The 23,369-nt window shown below is 41.8% G+C and overlaps 1 protein-coding gene across 1 annotated transcript; it reads right to left on the bottom strand.

Moving 5' to 3' along the window:
- Window positions 1-266: 266 nt before the first annotated feature.
- Adgrf2 (adhesion G protein-coupled receptor F2) lies at window positions 267-22,565 on the bottom strand. Its single transcript, XM_008846743.1, has 8 exons — window positions 22,494-22,565; window positions 17,406-17,448; window positions 16,553-16,704; window positions 13,739-13,969; window positions 10,791-12,149; window positions 6,797-6,838; window positions 3,548-3,607; window positions 267-302 (listed from the first exon to the last, which is right to left on the bottom strand). Exons 1-8 carry the CDS (start codon window positions 22,563-22,565, stop codon window positions 267-269), a joined length of 1,995 nt encoding a protein of 664 aa, XP_008844965.1.
- Between the last annotated feature and the right edge of the window lie 804 nt (window positions 22,566-23,369).

The raw sequence follows: 23,369 nt of genomic DNA, 5'->3' as shown, positions 1-23,369 counted from the left end.
TGGAACTGGAGTTACAGATGGTTGTGAGCTGCCATGTGGGTGCTGGAAACTGAATCCAAGTCCTCTGGAAGAGTAGCCAGTGCTCTTAACCACTGGGTCATTTCTCCAGCCATACACACCCCAAAATGAATAAGTTTAACATGGTGAGTTGAGAGTATTTTGGCCTGAAAAACTAGTTCCTGAAAAAACCCTAAAATAACAATAAAATGAAATTTTTAAATGCAGAAATCCAGAAGACAGAGAGAACAGACAAACAGCACAAAGCGTTAGGAGGTGGAATTGATTTGGGAGTCCTGAGGAAACTGAAAAACATTAAGACAGCAATAAAGACAAAACTCAACAGGATTCACTCTTCAGAATGCCCAGATACTCAAAAATGGGTAGCCACCAGATCTCTGGAGAAATGAAAGGAAGTTTAACATTAAGATTGATTGACTCTATTGAGGAAGCCATTACGAAATTGCAAATCCCAAATTGCAAATGATCAAATGCCCAAGAACAAGAGGATGGATGAATACAGCACACCATATCCACAAGAGGTGCCAAACCCAGCAACCACGAGGAACAGACCACGGATGCATGTGGAAATGTGGATGGATCTCCGAAACATCTGACTGAGTGCAAGTTTGCATGCTATATGCTTCAGCATATATGAAGTTCTAGAACAAGCAAAATTAATTGATACTGAAAAAATTGAACAGATCTTTCTAAAGTTTTGATATTGTTTAAAAGTGTCCCCCAAAGGCTGACAAGTCGAAAGTTTGATATCTACTACAACAGTGCTGAGAGACGGTATGTCACATTGAGATGTTCAGGAAGACTGTGGGACCACGGTCTCTCTGGTCCCTCCAGCTTGCTCTTTGGAGGTCTTATCTCTTACCCCCATCAGCAGTCTGTGGTGAGGCAAGGCAGTCAAAAGAGGCCATCAACAGAATCTGCACATGCTGCTTGAACTCTGAGTTTCCAAAGCTATGGCACTAAATAAACATCCCTTTCTTCCTAAGCAGCATGCCTCAGTTATTTCATTACAGTAATGAAAAACAAACTCTAGACCTCTTATTAGAGGGGGAGTGAATGGGAAGTGTCACAGGTAACATTACAGAGTGCTCCTGGAGAAGGTCTAATCATAATCTGGTTGATTATTACTACACACGTGCACATCCATAGTTTCAGCAAGCTAATATTTAAGATGCATTCCATTATATTTATGCTAACCCTTAAAAATGAAGTCAGAATTCCTGAATCTTTTCCTGACCTCATCTATCAACCAGGAAGAAAAATCTTTGTGCAATCAGTGCTAATGACCGAAAGAATTTTCTTCACAGAGCCAAAATTCCATGGAGCAACACCTTCAAGTTTTTTGAGAGAAATTTTTGACTCAAAAATTCTATATTCTAGCTGGGTGTGGTAGTGCACAGCTTTAATCCAAGCACCTGGGAATCAGAGACAGGCACATCTCCATGAGTTCCAGGCCAGTCAAAGCTACATAATGAGATACTGCCTCAAAATTTAAAATTCTATATTCTGCTAAAAAAAAATTCAAAGTTTGAATAGAATAAAATGTTTTTACAGTTTAAAATTTTATATACAGGTTTTTAAAAACATATTCTTCAGGTGTCCTTTCCTTAGAAAGCTACTAGAGGATGCGCCATGAAAAGGGAGAGAAAAAAAAAGAAAAAATTTTTTTTTCTGTTTTAAACTGAATTACCTCTTCTTCCTCCAGTACCAGACACAAGGTTTTCCTGGGGTGGAATGAACTTCAGTTCTATTTTCTGTCCATTGTAGAAGGAGCACAGTGAATGCCTGAGCCAATTTTCAGCGTGCACTTCACTGAGGGGCTGGCAGTTGTGATGGAGGTGACTGTGGTCTCTGGAGAGATGTGCAGTGACTGCAATGCAGGCACATGCAGCCCTGGGTGGATTAGAATGGCAACTCTGGGCACAGCACTCAGGAGGAAGTGGAGTGGGAAGGCCCAGGCACTGCTTGCAAATGGAAAAGACACAGCTCATCTCGGCATGGGGGAGCAGGGCACAGGACACCTCTCAGGCAGGGGCAGAGTTATGGGAAGGGGCAGTTAGAAGGCCAGGGACCATTCTCTGTCAGTCATGATGCCTTTACTCTGCCTGGCTCTCCCCTCCACTCTGAAGGCACAGTGAGCTGGAGTCTACCTAGTTGCCCCCTGTGCTGTTTCTCTGCCTGATGTCTGCCCAGTAGTGCTGTCCTCAGGGTACCAACAGCACCCGATTCTGCTCTGGGAAGTCCTCAGAACACAGCTGTGCACCTCTCATCAGTGCACTGGCAGTGGTCTCTAGAGCGGAGCTATTCAAGGCCCCTGTCACAGTAAGCAACACAGCACCCAGCACCTCTGAAAGTGATGCATAAGTCTCCCTCAAACTCCTGCTCAGCCTTTTTGGTCAGTGAATGCTTGGTGGGAAGTCTGGGATTGCTTGGGTCTTTACTTTGGTGGGACTGATTCACACCATCTTTCTTTTCTCTCTAGCCATTGGAATGACTCCGCCCTCTTTCCAATGACCTCGTAATGTTTTCTTTTAAAAAAATTAAAAATATTATTTGTGTTTGTGTGTCTGTATATGGTATGTGCATGTGAATGTAGGTGCCCTCAGAGGCCACAAGAGGGTGTCAGATTCCCTGGAGCTGGAGTTATAGGTGGTTGTGAGCTGCCAAACATGGGTGCTGGGAACAGAACTTGGGTCCTCAGAGCAGAACATGCTTTTAACTGTTGAGCCATTGCTCCTGCCCCCTGGTGACTGTCTTGCAGGGTTATTATCAGCTGCACGTGTCAAGCCCATTTATGTGGGAATTCTCATTGTTCTCTGGGCTAGAAATTCTCCCACCAAGAGCAGATCTCCTGGGGGGACCTTGAGAAGGTGCCTTGATGCTCATAGTGGGTGCTGACAATGTTCAGAGCAAGTTGGTTGTGAAGTGCCCCGTGTGTGTGTGTGTGTGTGTGTGTGTGTGTGTGTGTGTGTGTGTGTGTAGAACAGCTCTGCACTACAATAAATGGTTTCTACGTATTAGAAATAGAAGATGTGTTAAAGGACACATCACAGTCCAGCTCCCACACAATGACTGAAGTGTCTCTGCCACATCCCTGAACTGGCCCTACACCTATGCAACTCCAGTAGCCATAGCACAGTAGCCATAGCAACTGCACCTACCCTGATAATCAAGCTATTGGGATATTCCTTGTATAGGGTTACAGTGTATTTCCCTAGAATTTGCACACTTTGCATATGATCCAACTCTCCTGGGAACCTGAGATGCCTCATCTCCTTTTATTTCTCCCTCTCATCACCTGCTTTCCCATTTCCTGGTCTGAGGTTCACAGCTGCAACACCTGACACCTTGTCACCCACTTCTACATACATTTAAACTGACTTTTATCACTTTGTATTTGGGATCCACACTCCAGAAAGCATCTGAGCAGCTGAAAGAGGCACTCCCTCAAGAAAAAGCCACACCCCAAAGTGTTACAGTGGTTATCTGACATTCTTATCTTGTCAGATACAGAAATAAAGTGGTTTACCTCTGATATTCTGGAGATCCATTTGGCAGAGCTGACTCGACTCTTTAAGGCTTCTCTTATCTGATTGAACAAAGGGCATTAAGAATTATAAGAGGTCAACACACGTGACAGAACTTGACAAATACTGAGGCAACAGAATGAGCGGCTGGCTGGGTTCTCATGGTGAGATACGGTGGAGTGGGCTGGAGGAAAGTGGGGAGATAGGAGCGGGGAGTGGGGGCGGGGAGCTGGTGCAGGAGATGCAGATCCACATCTTAAACAGGGACCCAATGGCTAGGAAGCAAGTTTGCCAAAAGCTTGAGCATTCCAATCCCAGGTTTGGCCTTACTTTTGGGGCACTAAAATAGTTCGTCAAAACCATTTGTCAAATCTTTTGTAAAGGAAAAAATACTATACCATATAGCAATGGTTAAGACCCAAGGAAGGGATAATAATAATGATGATAATTCTATTATAATGGGTTTTTTTTTTCTTGGCCTTTTTGAGACAGGATCTCCCTGCAGCCCCAGCTGGCCTAGAACTTGCTATGAAGACCAGGCTGGCCTCAATCTCATAAAGATCCACCTTCCAGGTGCTAGGATTAAAGGTGCACACCACCACGCCTGGTTAACTTTAAAATGTTTTTCACACCTGTCACCTCATTTTACCCACAAAATAACCCTGAAAATAGATATTAGTATCCCCATTTTATAACTGTGGAGGGTAACAGTTCAAGGTTAAGTAACATTTGAAGTTGGTCAGCTAGAAAGAGAAACCACCAGGGCTTGGATTCATATTCCTCATACAGATCATCCTGCCTTCCTCCCTGATTCTCTCCTGCTTCCTTTCCTTTTTCCCTTCTGCTATGGAAAACATTGCTTTCTAAGGCCTTGCCTACAATCTGTCCTCACATCAATGTCTGCCAAAAGCCTGCAGCTCAGAAAGACTTCACCCTTCCCTGAAAATGCAATGTACTTTGCTATACACAGGTTTCTAAGAAAGAGAAGCACTCTGGGGCCAATTGGGATTTGTGAAGATATACTGAAGCTTCTATTGACAGTTTTGTTCTTATCTTTTACTATTCTATGTTTCATAATGTACATAATATTTACTTTAAAAATTAACAATAAGCGCATTTTGGAAGGCATGCCGTTTTCAACTGATCTAAAATTTGAAGACTAGTGATTTATACTACTTTGTGTTCATTAATCATCTCTGTTCCTGTGACACCTTTGAGCATTTATCTTTTACACTTTAATATTAAATGGAAGAGATTCTCAACTTGATCAACAGTTCCATGGCTTAGAATTCTTTGTGCGTCTTACAGCATCTAACACCAGTATGCTAAATAAAAGTGCTGCACCTACTGCTACTGGCTATACATATTAGTTATGGTGTTACAATTAACAGGCACAAAAGTCTGGCATTTATGACTGTGGGATATTGTGAATGCTTCCTTTATGGTTTCACCTATAAAGTTAAATTCATCCTTTTCTGTAATCTAGTGAGGGAGGACAGCACATCTTTTAATGTTTTTTAAAATATTTTATTTTTTTTATTTTCTGGGTATGAGCATATTGCCTGCATGTGTGTAAGTGCACCCATGTCTTGCGATGCCTGTGGCGATCAGAAAAGAGTGTCAGATCTCCTGCAACTGGAATTATGGACAGTTGTTACCCACCATGTGGGTGCTAGGAATCAAACCCATGTCCTCTGCAAGAGCAGTCAATGCTCGTAACCGCTGAGCCATCTCTCCAGCCCCAGGAGGAGGGCACGTCTTTATCTGTGCATTCCTCTTGAGGAATCTGGGACTCAAGAGTATTATGGAATTTCCTAATGGCACACAGCTAGTACAGATGCTCCTTTTGTGAAGGTAGGGTTGCATCGAAACAAACTCATTGTAAGCTGGAAATATACTAAGTCAAAATTACATTCGGTACATCTAATCTACTGAACATCACAGCTTTGCAACACAGTGGAGTGTTGCGTGTAATCGCATGGCTGACTCAGACCTGCGGCTCACCGCCAAGGCCCAGCCTGGTGAGAAAGTATCGTGCTGCATAATCCTAGCCTCGGAAAAGAACACAATTCAAAATAAAGTTCCTGCTGAAAGTAAAGCAGTTTGTACCATCATAAACTGAAAGATATTTTTTATAGGTTGAAATTTTGTAAGTCGGAGATCATCCGTACACAGAAATATCAATACTAACTCTGTTCGCTTCCGAAAATTTTTTCCTAGGTTGACATAGTATCTTCCTAAGACAATGAAAGGTAGTTGTGAAATTCCGCTCACAAACTTTTGATACTGATTTTTGTAATACGATGGGATTAATAGTTTGAAAAGATAAACTAGGTTTTGCTTCTGTTTTTGTTTTGATGCTATTCCTTTGCATCGTTTTTTAATTAATTTATTTTGATTTAACAGAAGGTATTTGCATCTGCATCTGAAAGGGTTGCAAGCTTGACTTACTCCAAGAGGCACTGTGGAACAATGTAAAGCAAGAATGCAATCTCAGTAGCTTGAGTTAATACTTGATGTTTTGCTATTTAGTCTTTCTTTATCTTCACCAGATACAACCATCAACATATCTGAATTTGGAGACTTCCCTCCCTGGAGTCCACTACTCTTCATAGTAAAAGTCAGGAACTCACCCAGACAAGATGTGGCCAAGATGCAGCCATGTGATGAGCTCAACTAATGATATCCAACAATACAAAACCCACAGGCACCAGGGCCCCAGGAAGCAGTGCTAGGTGAACCCGTAGACAGAAGTGGCAACTCTGTTTAAACCATCTTGTCCCTAACATTGGACTGTGATGCTGAACTTTCTGTGCCTAGGATGAGGGCAGGGCCAATGGTGCCTCTCCCTGGGCAGTTGTGTTGTGCATTGGGAACTATTCCCAGAATATGGTCTTCAAGTCCAGGAGACTGCCTCCCAATATGATATTGTGAGACTTAACGAATTCCACAACAAGCCAGAGTGAGTCTGCAGGATCTTGAGCATGCTAGGTACTCCAGTGAGTCTGTTTCCTCACCTATAAAACAGACCATAGTAATAGCCAAAATTGCTTTAAGTTAGAGCTAATGTTCATGAACTGCTTAACCCCCAAAGAGGTTGAAAGATGGTTGGCATCACCTGCATTAAAAGAGCACTGAAACTCTGGTCAGGTGTCTGCATAAATGATAGAGGTGAAATAAATAATCAACAAGTACACATTCAGGCCAATACTGACCAAACAGAAAAACTAAAGATGGTTTACATATAGTACCTTTGGATCCAAGATGGTCCCGAACACCAGGATGAAGAAACCCTGCAAAAGAAATGGGAAAGAAGATCCATTTGCAAAATAGTGATCATCAGAAAAACAAATGCCAGCATTCACTACTATTCTGGCAAAAAGAAAACAATTTTATTCAATCTTTTCATTTCCTATTCAAAGGTCAGAACATCTAGATTCATTTATTCAACAAACATTGTCCCCCCTGTTGCAGCTATTGTTCTGAACACTGGGTACCCCTCAGTACTCTGAGCCAAGCACAGGCCCTGCAGGGCTATTTTAGAAACTTCAAGTGCAGCAAATTGAAAATGGTTTTCATTTAGCGGAAGTTGTTTCTCTCAGAGTATAATGATCCAATAAAGAGGTAGACTAGATGTTTAGAAATGCACATCAGGCTTACAGTTGCAGTCTCTGAACAGTAAATAATGAAAGAAGCGTCCACAGCACAGAGAAAAGCAAGTGAAATCGGCCACCTGTAATCTCTTTATATCACCCTCACAGTGAAAGACCCTCCACAGTTATGGTCCATATGAGGTTTTCTTGTTTGTTTTTATTTTTTCATCCCTCCCCATGCCTCACATCACATTCACACAAAACCTCCTTGAAGGAAGAGCAGGGAACAGCCCCATTTTCCTAATAGGAAAAGGAAACTCAGAAATTCAACTTTCAAAATGTGGTAGACAGCAGCATCCCTTAGACAACCTTTTTCTTGAATGTTGACTTACTTGAGGGGTGGATTTGAAAAGGGAAGTGAGAAGATGCCTTTTCATCTTGGCATCTCCTTGTTAAGTTGCTCTAGTTTTGTAACTGAATATGAATCCAGTCAGAGAAACACAACTGGCACCGTAAAAGATGTTATAGCTACTTGTTCAGCAGTGAAAACAACCAACCTACTTGCTATTACAATTTGGTAAAATCACAGCTGAGTGATGGAGAATGACAGGATCCAACATAAAGTCAGACAGTTCATTCATTCCTCCAGCTTACAGAAACACACCTTTCCAAACAGGCTGTCCAACAAACATGCAAAGCATGGTCTGCACATAGCTTTTATCAGATTGTATGTACACGTAAACTCTTTGTTATAATTTTTAAGTTTTTTTATTTGTGTATGAGTGTTATGCCTGCATGTGTGTAAGTGCACCCATGTCATTCAGCACCTGTGGAGGAGAGAAGAGAGCATCAGATCCCGTGGAACTGGAATTACAGGCTGTTGTTAGCTGTCATGTGGGTGCTGGGATTCAAACCTGGGTCCTCTGCAAGAGCAGCCAGTACTCTTAACTGTTCAGCCATTTCTCCAGCCCCTTTTAAATAAGTTTTAATAAATGTTTAAATTTTACTTATTGTTGTTGCGTGTGTTTGTACTTTGTGTGCGTGCGGGTGTGGGCGTGTGCATGCACAGCGTTGTGTGAATGTGGTTGGAGAATGATTTCTGAGAGGTAGTTCTTTCCTTCCACCTTATTGAGACAGAGTTTCTCTTGTTTCTTCCAGGCCAGCTGTTCTGCAAGCTTCTAGCCAATTCTCCTGCCTCTCCATCCCATCTTATGATAGGGGTGCTGGATAACAGATACTCACCACTGCATCCAGCTGTTACATGGATTCCAAGGATGGAACTCAGGTCATCAGCCTTGCGTGGCAAGTACTTTCACCTGCCGAGCCACCTCACTGGCCCCTCAAATTCTTAAGCCCATAGGATAATTATCAAAATCTGCCACTGACTCTACTAGTAAAATGTCATAGGTGACATGAAACATTAAGTTGCAAAGTGTCATTCTTGAAAGATGTTTGGGATAAATATATCCTAGGAATGTTTTGTGCTAGGGATCATTTTAAAATCATAATATAAATAAAATTGGCCCCGTCTCTAATTTATTTTTTAATCTAGAAGTCACAATTCTAAATTAAAAGAATTTTAATCTATATTTCTTCTACACTGATTTTATTTTTGTTTTGGGGAGGTAGGATTTTGTTATTTATTTTTTTGCTGAAGAACTAAGAATGTCTCATAAGATTTTAAATCCCTTGGGTTGATTTTTTTAATATTTGCATTTGCAACCTTTAACATAATGATTGTCATGAAACAAATAATAAATGTATTGATTCTGTTTGGAATGTGCATATATTTAATAACTTTATGTGGTTCTGTTTTGTGAAGGGTGATGTGGTTCCAGGGACTGAACTCAGGGCCTTGGGCATGTCACACAAACACTCTACCACTGAACTATATTACTAGCTTTAATGACTCTATTATACACCCTCTGTTTATATAGTGACAAATGCGTCACAGGGAAATAGTCCATTAAAATTGTTTTTCACTGGTTTATGCCAACTTGTAGAAAGTTACATGAAATTTTCTGAAAATATTGTGATAAAAGATTATTCACAACAAAAGGGACACAAGGAAGCCTGTTATTTTGTAAGCTAATTTTTAAAAAAATAAAATTTGTGGACCTTGCATGGTGGCACACGCCTTTGATCTCAGCACTTGGATGGCAGAGGCAGGAGAATCTCTGCAAGTTCGAAGCTAGCCTGGTCTACATAGTGAGTTCCAGGCTAGCTGGAGTACAGGGATACCCTGTCTCAAAAAGACACACATACAAAAAGTAGTCTTACTGGATACTACACACACACACACACACACACACACACACACACACACACACAGTCACACACACACACACACACAGTCACACACACACACACACACACACACACACACACACACACACAAAGAAATACTTTGTGCTCTCTAGGAAACTAGAAGCTTTTTTCATAAATTACTACATATATTTAATATTCAATATATTAAAATATTGACTAATTGGTTCACTATGAACAGAAAAGCTATTGGAAACAAAATTTCAATCAAGAAAGAAACTATTAAATAACCAAAACTATTCAGACATTAAAAGGACAGACATACTAGATCAGTAAAAGATCAAGGTGTATCTTTAAGAAAGAAAGTTGCATAATAGCTGCACATGTAGCTCAGTGGTGTAGTACCGGCCTAACACACCAGAAGCCCTGGGGTCAGTCTCTCGCACATAAAACATTGCTTAATTCATACAAATGAAATTAGACGGGGAAGAAACTACCTCTACTACATCTTTGTATAGCCTGCCTTGTAAAAATAAGGCACTATCCAATGGTGACTAAAATATCTAAGTAGTAGAAAATACAAAAAAATGTAATACCTCCAGTTCTAACCCTAAATTTTGGAAGAGGTATTATTGCTTCATTTTAAATAAAAACTTCTCAGGGATGAGTATGTGGTTCATTTGGTAGAGTGCTTGCCAACTGTGCATGAGGTCCTGGGTTCAATGCCTAGTACCTCTTAAAGAATGCAGTGTGCATTTGTAAAATCCCAGTACTTGGGAGATGGAGGCAGGAAGACCAGAAGTTTAAGGTTACCCTCTGCTACATAGAGGGTTCAAAGTCAGTCTGAGATACATGGAAACTCATGTCAAAAAAAAGTAAGAAAACAAGTCAGCCTATTAGTAAGCATTATGATTTTCAGAATGTTTTAGTACTTGAATTTGACTTTTCCCATTCATCATTTTATTCCAATTTCCAAGTACCTCTGTAAAATGGCAACATTATTCCCTTTTCCTGTATGAGAAAAACACACTTTTAAAAAAGCTAAATATGCAAAGATCATGCTGCATATTATTAGTAAATGAGTCATAATTCAACCAGACCTTTCTGAAACAAACATCTATTTTCTCACTCATTGTCTTTTTTTTATGACAAGGTCTCACTGTAGACACAACTGGCCTGCAACTCACTATGGAGACCAGGCTGGCTTCAATCTCACAGAGATCCACCTGCCTATGCCTCCCAAGTACTAAGATTAAAGGCAGTACAACAAAGCCTGGCTCTTTCATTGCCTTTTGAATAGAAGCATCATGCCACAGACTCCTGCTCACAAAACCCCTGCACACCCACTCTCGCTTTAGATTCCGTCAGACCATCCACCTGAACTTACCTGGAATGCATTGAGCAAAGAGAAGATAATATGGAACGCCAAAGAGTGAACGTCGATGACCGTGGCTATTCCAAATCCCCAGGTCAGTCCCAGCAGTGGTGTAAGGATGGCGATGTTCTTACAGATTCTCACAATGGCTCTAACTTCCTGGAACATGGAACTACCGATGGCAGGTCGCTGGGTCTTGATGATGACCAGTGTGACTGTAATCAGGTTTACTACCACGATGGCTAGAGCTGGGACCACAAAGGCCAACAGGGCCTTGGTCATGTCCCAGTTAAGCCAGCAGGCCTCAGGCCGGAGGTAGCCTTTTCCAGGCTCAGTGACAGCAATTGTAACAACAGCAATAACCAAAGGACACCCATAGCCCACTGAAAAGAGACAGGCCACCAGGAATGACTTGGGCAATGTATGGAACACGATCAGAATTCCATAGAGGATGAGAAGTGCCTTGGCAAGCATCCAGAAAAACACAGACAGGTAAAAGAAATGAACAAAAAAGGTGGCAGCCACACATCCGTGGTGGTGTGTCACTGGGCCACTGAGGAAGGCAGCCACGATGAACCACATGTCAGCCATCAGCAAGGTGGCTGCGATGTTAGCGATGCAAAGATGACGTAAATATGAGATCTCTGTCTTTGTCACTTGACTCCAGACCAAGGCCTCAATGGACAGGCAAATGATCAAGCTGCAAATAGAAATGCCCAGGCCTATGTATGTGATATAAGTCAGAATCCGGCTCTCCAAGGTGTTGGGTGACATGAGAATTGAGAAAGACGTGAAGAACTTGCTTGGCCAACATTTGCAAACAGCTTGCTGGGAGTTTTCTTGAATCATCTCACAGGCCCGCTGATCCCATCTGTTCTCCAGAGAGTGCCAGCCCACACACTGCGACTTCCTCTCCTCTAACTTGCTGATCTTTTCAAAAACCAGAGAGATTCTTTCAAGCTCCTTAGGTAGAATGACAGACAGGACAAGTCCATTCACAGTTCTCTTTTCCAAAAGGCTGGCTTCCAGGATGGCCCCAAGAGTTGGAAAAGCAATGCTGATGACCTGCAAAGGAGAAGATACCTTCCGAAGCTCATTGGTACTGAGCAGCACCCTCCCAGTGACTTTATCGCCAGTATCATTAATTTGCATTGAGAAAGTAAAATTCTCCAGGTTTTCTCCTGACACCATGGTGCCCATGGTGTGAATGAAGGCATCTGATATGTTGATGGGGTGTTTCTTCACAAACAGCTTTTTTGCAAAGGAATTGACTGAATGAAGTAGGACACAGCTGCTGTTTCTGTCCGGAATGAAGGTCCAATTTGAGATGCTATTGCTATTAAGAATGTGGTTGGCCATGGCACTGTAACTCTGTCAATAAAGAACTGGCATTAATAGTGAGCCACTCTCTCAAACTGCTGATACACGTAAGATTTGCTTCTACAAAGTGTGGTGCTCTAACCAGCAGTGTAGGCATCCCCCAAGAACTTCCCAGAGGTGCAGAATCTCATGCCCCACTCTAGGCTTAATGGGTCACTTTCAGTATCTTAATTGAAGACTCAGGTGACTCGTTTGCACACCAAAACTTGAGTTTAACTGCAGACATGCCCAACCTGGCCCACGTGCTGCGTTCATCCTAGGATAGCTATGAACACAGCCCAACGTATTTGTAGCTGACAATATCATTATCACAATGTCAAAAGGTTAAGTCAGGCTCTTGGGAAATGGCTCAGTAAAGTACTTGCCACACAAGCATGAAGGCCCATGTTTGGATCTCCAGTACCCATGTAAGCTGGACACAGTGGCACATCTGTAATCCCAGCACTAGGGAGGCAAAGACAGGTGAACACCTGAAGTTCATTAGTCAGGCGAGCTCTAGGTTCAACGAGAGACACTGCCCTCAAAAGATAAAGTAAAGGAGCTGGAGCAATGGCTCAGTAGTTAAGAGCACTGTCTGCTCTTCAGAAGACCCGGGTTCAAATCCCAGCACCCACATGGCGGCTAACAACCATTTGTAACTCCAGTTCCAGGGAATCTAATGCCCTCTTCTGTCCTCCAAGGGTACTGCACAACACAGGTGCACTTACATACATGGCATAACACTCATACACATAAAATAAAAATAAATACATCAAAAAAAATTTAAGATAGAAACTGAAAAAGATCCTTGACATCAACCTCTTGCCTCTACACATATGCACATAGTGACACAAGCACAACACAACAGGTACATACACCCCCACACACATACACACACAGCCACTTACTTGGTCAGAGTACCTATCATGTAATTAACATCTATTGGTCCTAACTGTGTTATAGGACCCTATACAGGGACATGCTAAAAATTGGAAATTGACCTCAGAGGTTAAATATACTTTACTACTCTCTGCTTTCAGCATCCAAACTATGAAAAATGAATATATTCCATCTCCATTTCTGTAGTTCACAGGTCTGACTACTCTCTTTGCATTCAACTGCTTCCTATTTTAGCGACTGCTATAACTCACAAATGAAAATAAAGTCTTCCTCTATGTAGGACCTATAATGTTTCTTCAATGTTTTCAGGAGCTAAAATAATCAGTCCCTCACAGGCTCAATCCCACACAGCCTCTGCCTATCCCAGAGTCAGCCTCTCATTAAACAACCATTGACAGTCATATACTCACAATATCAGTCCACCCCAAAATCAGTCTCTCGTGGGACATCCCCTCAGAGAAAAGACTGAGAGGCCCACCATGGAACCAAATAAGTACTCTCCATGAATGGTACTTGATTCAACAGGTTTGTTTCGTTCTTTCATTTAATACTCTTCCTTCCATGAAGATTCATTGGGTACTCACTGTACTAAACATTTGAAAACATGGTTCCCAATTCTGAAGAAGCTCAGAGAATATTCCAACGAACCTAAATTCCTTCCTCATGGAGATAATGCTCTCCAGACATGTAAGGCCACTTACCTGCATCTTTGCTTCATCAACATCTCTGGTCAGAGTTGTTGAGATGTTGCGTAAGAGTTGTACCACAAGAGCGATGTTCCCTGGTATCCGGGGAGACTGCTGAATGTTTCTAATTACACAAGACAAATCCACTGGACACTTTTCCATCAATATATCTGCTATGGTTTCAGGTTTGCTGGCGAACTCATTTACACGTACAGTTTCTTCAAATGATTGAAGTAAATATGATTCCTAAGATGTGACCAAAGGAAAGAACTCTTTTATTGTGCTTCTCGTTGAACTTCCCAACTGACTGCCCCCTAACCTGTCTTCCAAATAAGAAAATATTAACTTTTATATATCACTTCAGATACTCCTGTGAATATATATTTCACATATATCATGTATGAAATATACATATATATTCCTATTGTCATGTAAGCTTATTTTTACTATTCCCAAGAGGTGGACCAAGAGACATGAGCTTATTCTTAAAACAGTGGGATCTAGAGAGATGGCTTGGAGATTAAGAGTCCTTACTGCTCTTGCAGAGGACCTGAGTTTGGTTCTTAGCACCGACATGGGACAGTTCACAACTGCCTATAACTCCAGCTCCAGGAAATCTAATACCTTCTTGTGTCCTCATCTGGCACTGCACACACACATACACATAATTAAAAACAAAAATAAAATCTTTTTAAAAAGAGAAAAATGTTAAGCTAAATTTGGATACAACAACTAGAACACCAAGACCAAAGGAGGACTAAAACAGTGCTAGGCAGACCCACCAATAGATTCAGGCTCTGGGTTCCACACTTTAGGACAGATGTATCAAGCTATGGTCCCAGCATGGTCTCCTGTTTTTTTTTATAAATTAACTTTATAGGAGCTTACCTGACTTATTCATTTAAGTACTGTCTGGGACTGCTTTCATGCCACAGAATTAAGTAGTTGTAACAGAGTTCATGTAACCCACAAAACCTAATATTTACCATCTAGTCCTTTACAAAAGAAGTTTGCTGATCCTTTCTTAAAAATATTCATTTTTGTTTTTTTGCCAACCATCCTGCCATTTTGTTTATTTGTTTGTTTGTTTGTTGTTTGTTTGTTGTTTGTGACAGGGTCTCAAGTAGCCCAGGCTGGCCTCTAACGCACTATGTATCGGAGGAAGATCTTGGTCTTCTGGTCATTCTTCCTCCCCTCCAGAGTGCTAAGATTACAGGCCTATCCCACCATGCCAGGTTTATACAGTGCTGATGGTCAAACTCAGGTCTTCATGCATGCTAGGAATGCACTTTACCAACTGAACTGCATCACCATCCACCAGCCTGCCCTTTCATAAGAGCAGTCCACAGACTAGAAGTTCAAACATACACAGATCATAGGTCCCTGCTTCTGAACACAAGCACACTCCAAGGACCTGCATGGGCTTCTCACTTAAGTTTGTCCTGACAAGGGTGAACCGCACCACCATCCTAAGAGAGTGCTTCTCCCTAGGCCTGAGAGGCAGCCCAGGTACCTCTGTTCTCAGGGAGCAGATGCATGGCCGTGGCTATCCATATCCCTTGAGATATGAAATGGAAACTGGGGTGGAAGGCAAGCAGAATATATTTTATTCGGCACTTTTCAAATGTTTTAAAACATTTAAATATTAAGATACATGGTCCTGAGGTTTCCATGGATATCTTTGTCCAGGGTCCTCCAACATGAGAACTCAGGAGCTTTCTGAGGTCTGGCGAAGGATTTCTGGAATGAAACTCACTAGTACCCAGAGCCACACAGAGAGTTGGAATGTTCCTGAGACAGAAGGCATGCCTAAGCAGATTCCTCCAAGGAAATCAGAAGCTGAAATTCAGAAAGATAAAGCCCCCTACCAGAAAAGGAGGAAAAGAAACAACAGGAGAAGAAACAGTATTTGACCCAATTTTATATATAATAATTTAATAGAAAAATATGAAGTCTGTGTGAACATATGTGAGCTTGAAGATCAGTCCTTCTCTTTTGGTCAGCCTGTTCATGCTTTAAGGACAGGAATCATCTAGGGAATCTTACTAGACTATAGAATGTGATTTCACTGGTCTGGGGAGGGGCCTGTGGTGGTTTGAATGAAGAGTCCCCCATAGACTCCAAGTATTTGGACATTTTGTCCCCAGTTGGTGGTGCTGTTTTGGGAGGTTTTAGGAGGTATGGTTTTACTGGAAAAAGCATGTCACTGAGGGAAGGCTTTGGGAGTTCTTAAACCTTGCCAGATTTCCAGTTTCTCTCTGTTTCCTGTGCCTGCTTGAAGATGCGATCACTCGATCAGCTTTCTGTCCCTCCTGCCACCATGCCTTCCCCACCATATGGACTCTAGCCTTCTGGAACTGCAAGCTCAAATAAACTCTTTCTTCTATAAGTTGCCTTGGTCATGATGTTTCATCACAGCAACAAAAAAGTGACTAATACAGGCCCCAAAGTCCATATGTTCAATAAGCTTTGGGGTATGTTATTGATCAGCAAAGGACACTTTGAGTATCTAAGCTTTGGGTTATTTAAAGAGCTAAGAAAATGAAGATGAAGAATTTCACCATGACAACTCTAGATGCCGCCTAGTTCTGCTTAAATGATCAAATCTCTTCGTGTCATGAAGCAGAGGGAGATGATGTACAACTCTCAGATGCCCAAAGTGAAGAGAGAAGGACAGGTAGATGCTTATGTATTCATGGACGGACAACCTATTGCTGCCCTGTTTTAGTCCTTCCTTTCTGTTTAAGAGGGACAGTATTACTAATCTGAAGTTCCACTTTGCTCGGAGACCCCAAATGAGAATCCATGGTATGAAGGAAAGAACATCACCTCAAAGATGTTGAAAGCAGTAAGAGTACAGCAGGTATCATTGACTTTATGCCATTTCTTGGCCCTGCAGGCAAAATCCATGTCACCCTCAGTGCCTGGAGGACACGATTGATGGCAGGAGGCACTTTCCGTACAGGCACCATCACATACACCTGGGAAAGTAAAAGTCATTCAGATCAGATGGAAAGGTCTCAGATCTTGGCTGCATCACCATCGTCACCAAAGTGTCATTGCAGGAAGTCATGTGAATTCTGTAACGTGGGTATCTTTTCTTGGTAAAATAGAATCCATAGTCATCATACAGTTTGATACAGGATCCTATTGTTTCTGACAGAACCACATGCCAAACTCTCATATATAAAACTGACTGAATCAAGTGAGGGAGAAGAACCCACAGGTTAGCCCACCGGGGCACCCTCACATGCCTATAGAGACCTCTGAGTACCTCCACAGAGTTCCAGAACTATCCAGGTCAGCCCTAATTTGGAATCTACTGTGCCTGATGCTCCTAAAGAAGCTTCCTAGTCCAGACCTTCACAGACCTTCCCAGGATGCCCACATGGTCAAGGAACGCTCAGAGATCTGTTCTAACCACTGCCATGGTTTAAGTTAGCTCAATGAGAAGAATTCATGACAAAGAATTCTAAGACTGAGTGGTGCAGAGGATGCTGGGAGTTGAAAGGAATATGGCTATGGTCAGAGACACAATGGAATATACATTAGACAAATCAAGTTTCAAATGTAAAATATGAGGGTGTCACATCTGTCAAATCACGAGCCAGAGGTCTGGAGTGGCCCAACATCACAACAGATGATTAAATTTCTGTGTGGCTAGTAATTGCTGCCAACATACCGAGTGGCTTGACAGTCACCTTCGCCATACTTTTGCTGGTGGTCTGAAAAGAGAAAAATCAAAATTCACACCAAATGAAGTTGTCAGCATGCCATTCCAGTAGTTCATTTTAGTTACAGAGTAACAACCATATTTGAATCAGCCATGATGACAACATGGTCACCAATCCCAGCCATTAAGCCTGGCCCCGTGATATCACTTTCCTTACACTTTGCATCCCAGTGCCAGACAGTAGGGATGTCCTCTCCCAGGTCAGAAGTCTACACTCTGCACAGGTAATACATTGTGGGCTGAGAAGAATTTACTCGGAAGTTAAAGGAGGCTTACTTCACTTGTGTTGGTCCTTTGAATCCTGAGAAAGAGCCCGGCCACATATCTATATGGTCATGTTTATTAAAAAGACAAACTATTTTAAATGTTAAGACTATTATTTTTGTCGGTCTGAATCTCATTTTTACTCTATGTCATTTGGGGCATCACTATAGGTGTGTGTCTATGGAATCTGGGCAAGGAGTTGAGTTGGGGAAATTTTTCATTTGAATGTAATAGGATACACTTGTGTAGTTTGTGGTCATGTCTAAAGTAGAAAAATATCAGCAGATAAGTAGCATTAATTCAAGATTATTTATAAGTGGCTGCAGAACAAGAAAATGCCAAGTGTCATGACATCTTGCAGCTCACTTGGGAGAAATTTGAAGTTTTCCCAAAGGTTAAAGCAGTCCCACATATTTACATAAAATTACTAATAAGTGAGAAAACTGAAAGGTGTTTTTCTAAACCAGCAATAGTAAGAAAAATAACCAACAATGCCAAAGGAAAGATTTGTCTTTCTATTCTATATGTGGAAAAAACTGCAGTCATTTGCATGTAAAATATAAGAACAAATGTATAAGCAATTCATTGATATAGAATTATTTTACTAAACTTATCACTGAATAATGTTGATTACTGGATACAAAATAAATTACTGGATACAAATTACTGGATACAAAACCCATCACCAATTTTATGTTAGAAATTTCTTCAATTTCTTTTCTCATTCTAAGAAAATGTTCATTTTTGTTTTGTATTTTTAATATTTAAATTAATTTCTTATGTGTATGAGTATTTTGCCTGCATGTATACAACTGTGCCACATGTGTACAATGTTTGCAAAGGCCAGAGAGGGCATCAGATCCCCTAGAACTGGAGTTATAGAGACTTGTTAGTCACCCATCATGTAGGTGCTGGGAATTGAACCTAGGTCCTCTGCAAAAGGAGCTGCTGAGCCACCTCTCATATTATTTTTAAGAGGGCCCTATGTTCTGGATAACTTTAATTGTCAACATGACATAGCTGGGTAAAGGGAGCCTCTATTGGAGAATTGCATCCTTTGGACTGGCCTGTGGCCACGTCTATAGGGCATTTTCTTGATTGTTGAGTGATGTGAGAGGGCCCAGCCCACTGTGAGTGATGCCACTCCTGGGCAGGTGGTCTTGTGTTGTACAAGAAAGTAGGATGAGCATGGGCCAAGAGAGCAAGCCAGTAAGCAGCATTCTCCCATGGTCTCTGCTCCTGTCTCCAGGTTCCTGCCCTGAGTTCCTACCTTGGGCTCCCTCTGTGATGAACTGTGACCCAGGAAATGTAAGCCAAGTAAACCCTTTCCTCCCCAAGTTTGCATTGGTCAGAATGTTTTGTAACAGCAAATGAAAAGCAAACTAAAACACCCTACCATGAGTATTCCATCCCCTCTTTATAAGAATCCCCTCTCTGTCCCACCCTCCCATTTTATACGTATCTGGTTCTGCTAAGAAAGTGTGATCTGGGGAAAGCCCAACTGGTTTCAAGCCCTGACACAGTCACTTAAAGAAGAAGGCTCAACTCTCTGAGTGAGCCTGTTTCTTCATCTATAAGCTGAATAGGCATTATAGCACTATAAATGTACGATAAACCAAGAATATTTCATCCAAGAAATCCTTCCTGACTAAATTCTAAATGATTTAGCTTTTCCTATGGCTTCTATGGGATTCATTACACACCACACACCACGATGGTCACCCTACATTCACGTGGCCTACTATCTTTCTAATCTTTTACATGTTATCTTCTCAATTAAAATTGAAGTTCCTTAGCAACGTGATTATGTATTATCTTCCTTCATACCTGCCTAAGTAGCTAATTCAAGGTCTTCTACACATAAACATTTGTGTAAAAACATATTAGTGTGCATGTGACCATATATACTGACAAAATAGGCATGTATATATTAATACGTGTGTAAAGGGAGAAAAAAGGAAAACTTAGTATTTCTATTTCTGTACCAAGAGAGTGCCCTCTACTGGCTGGGAAGAGCCTTGAGCCAATTGTTACTGAAGAAACAAAATTTGAGGTCATAGCTGTTTGACTAACAATTGAGATTCATCTTCTTATAGTATTATTTCTCCCTATGTTATGAAGAAGCAAGGTTGAGGGGCTGGAGAGTTGACTCAGAGGTTAAAAGTACTGGCTGCTCTTGTACAGGACCTGGGTTCAATTCCTAGGACCCACATGATGGTTGTTAAACCATCAGTAACTCCAGTTCCAGAGGATCCAACACATGCAGCCAACACACTCATACACAAAATAAAAATAATAAATATTTTTTAAAGGTGTGTGATGAAAGGCTGGAGAGATGATTCAGTGGTTAAGAGCACTGGTTATTCTTGCAGAAGACCCGTGTTCAAATCCCAGCACCCACATGGCTTCTAACAACCATCTGTAAATCCAGTTCCAGGGGATCTGACACCCTCTTCTGACCTCCAAGGGCATTGCATGACATGGGTACACTTACATACATGCAGGCAACACACTCATACACATAAAATAAAAATAAATAATTTTTTAAAAGAAGCAAGGTTGAATAGTTCCTGTTTTCTCCATCAAATAATAGTGTAGAGAGACTCTGAATTAAGCATTTGAGGTCTCTCCACACAGTCAAGAAGATATTGCTAAGGACTCATGAAGAACAATGCCTTTGGCTAATGTATGACGGCCTCCCACTTTTATTCAAGATAATAAAGCCTTAGTGCATCAGCCAAAAGGTCAAAATCCTTCCACTAAACCAGAAAGCTAGTCTAATGTTTCTAGAGTTGTTGAAGACTCTATAGATAATCCAGTCCAACCTCATTATCTCACAATTAAGAAAATTAAAACTTTAATAGATGAGGTGGCCTGAACAATGTCATGCAGAGAAATTCTCTTGTTTCTGAGACTAGAATGTTGTCCTGCTAATTCCTACAACACAGCTCTTCCCAAAGGCTGGATCACATTCAGGTACAACAGGCAGAGAGGATGCATGGCAGGAAGTACGGGCTTCTCAAGTGGCTCCAAACTCATGTTGTTGGAGCCAGGATCTGCAATACACCATTAGAAAGGCAATTAGAAGTCAACAGCTCTGGAGGAGGCCTGGCCCACTAAACAAACTCCAGAGGAGGTGTGTGAGATTAATTAGGTATGTGGGTGGAAGGCCATGGTACGTTAGAGACAAGAAGTTCTGAGAAATCTACCTTTAATTAGAGGACCTGATTTCCTTCTTCCAAGTTAATTTTCCGAAGTACATCACGTATGATTCCTCTGGTTAGTTCATTTGTTGGGTGGCATTCAAAGTGGGTGACTTCAGTCTCAGACACAACATCCCTTAGCCCCATAGCACGAAAATGACAGCTGCAAATCAGCAACCCGGTCAACCTGCTGAGTGCCCAATGTGTAGGTAAGTCAGAGGGCAGTACTCAGCAGCTTGACAGCCCAGAAATGTGTTCGAGGGGAAGAAAAGGGTGGGTCACCTGGTAAGCTGATCCTCAGTAATAATAGCAGCAATAATGTTTCCTATGCTCTGCCTACTCTACATTTTGTCTCATTGAAAATAGTGAATGAGCAAAAGAAACACAGTACCAAGCTGGCATTGGGACGCCTCCAGCAGAAAGCCTTCCCAAAGAGTCTCTAATTTCAGAAATCAGATTTCAGTTCAGTGTTGGGATGAAAGGGGTGTCCCTGAGAAGGTTCTCATCTGAGGACAAGCTAAGTAGGGGGTAAATGTTGTTTGGAAAACTCCTGACAAGAACTTCCAAAGTCCCTCTCTCCAAGGAGGATCTTGCTAAGAAGGAATACATTAAAATGGAAAGAGTGAGAAGCTGAGTAGCTGAACACAGGAGTTCTAGCCTAACATTGTACAAGGAGTTACGTAGCTCCTATGAATCACATCCTACAACACTGACCTCAGTCTATAAAGTGAGGAGTGGAGCTTTACCAGTTAACCTCAAAGCTGTCTTCCAGGTCTTCCGGTCAAATAATAGCACTTCTATTCCCCAAATTCTCAAAATATTTTTAGATCTTCTCTCTACCAATGCTCCTCCACACCTTATTTTAAATAAATAATGGGAAAATTTAAATGCTAAATAAGGGAAAATGTACCAGAAAGAGCCACAGGATTTGCTGCCCCCACAAAAGTTAAAAAAGTGCACTGCTATAGACTCCACCCCAACTGGACTTCCCTAAAGGCAAGATGCTTAAAGCAAATGCAAGGCCATTTTGAGTGGGATGATGCTTCATTGTGCCAAACCACTTTTAGGTCCTGCCCACCAAATGTCATTCCTATCTCCCAGTCCTGGTGAACCCTCACCACTTCTATCTATTCAAGGTCTGCTCAAGAAACAGCAGTACCTTGGTTAGAAGGTAAAAGATTCACCTCCCAAGAGTGAGGGAAAAGGTATTACCCTTGAAAGATCTTGGTTCCATTGTATCTACGAACTGATGGGGAAAATTGATGAGAAAAAAAAAAAACATAACAAAATGGTCCATTTGTTACCTGTAGTAGCGATTTCTTCTGGCTGTGAGTCACCATCTCAGTTCCATTGTATCTACGAACTGATGGGGAAAATTGATGAGAAAAAAAAAAAAAACATAACAAAATGGTCCATTTGTTACCTGTAGCAGCGATTTCTTCTGGCTGTGAGTCACCATCTCCAGCTTGCACAGCAGCTCTTGGGTAGCAGAGCTGGTAGCTGATGGATTCTGTTGCCCATTTGTTCTCCCCTCCAACTCACCCTCCACTCACTCACTCACTTATCTTACCTGGCATAATGTCTTACAGGACTCTGTGGGCAAAAGAAAGAGCAAGCAGTACCACCAAAGTGTACGAATCATTGTCTTCCACACAGCTGGATGTCTTGCTGCTATAAAAATAAAAAAGGCAAAATGTCTGCAGTCTGAAACTTTCATAGCACCATGCCGCTGCAGACTCAGTCTGCTTCTGAGAACTGGCTCTGTCTTCAGTGCTGTCCAAACAGACCTCTCTGACTAAGAGGTGGTGGCCCTGGGGCCTCCCACCAATGTTCCCAGGAGGCTGCCTGTGGAAGCACCAGCCCACATGGGGAGGTGCAGGCCATCACTGAGCTATCCCTCAGTCTGCAGTTGATTTGCATGGCACACCTAGCATGGGAATCCCTCCAAATGAAGCTGCTTGATGGATTTCACCTTGCCTCCAGGATGTAACAAATACCAGCCTGTGTTCAGGGGATGGAAACTACACTCACTCTCTGGGTTAGGCAGGGCTGAGAACTGTGTAGGTGGAGGATACAGAAGAAGGAAGAAGGTAAGCAGGGATTTCTGTGGATAAGTTCACCCAGAAATACCTTTGGAGGAGAGTAAGCACCAGACTTATCCTGTTATCTCTCTCTCTCTCTCTCTCTCTCTCTCTCTCTCTCTCTCTCTCTCTCTCCCCCCCCCATTCAAAAGGTTCAAAAGGTGTGTTTCCCTAAGTGGGTAGCAATTTCTTCCAAACTGGTCTGCTCTCATGTCTACCAGAAACGGCATCAAAACTAAACCAACTGCTTACCATCTCCAACTGTCTTGGTACATGATGGACATGCAATACACTCAGAAATATACTCAATAGGAGCTGGAGAGTCGGCTCAGCAATTAAGAACACTGGTTGCTCTTGCAGGAGAC

This window comes from Nannospalax galili, unplaced genomic scaffold (assembly GCF_000622305.1).
Source record: "Nannospalax galili isolate Female #2095 unplaced genomic scaffold, S.galili_v1.0 scaffold803, whole genome shotgun sequence".
NCBI classification, from domain to species: Eukaryota; Metazoa; Chordata; class Mammalia; order Rodentia; family Spalacidae; genus Nannospalax; species Nannospalax galili.
This window is presented reverse-complemented; position numbering and strand designations above follow the sequence as displayed.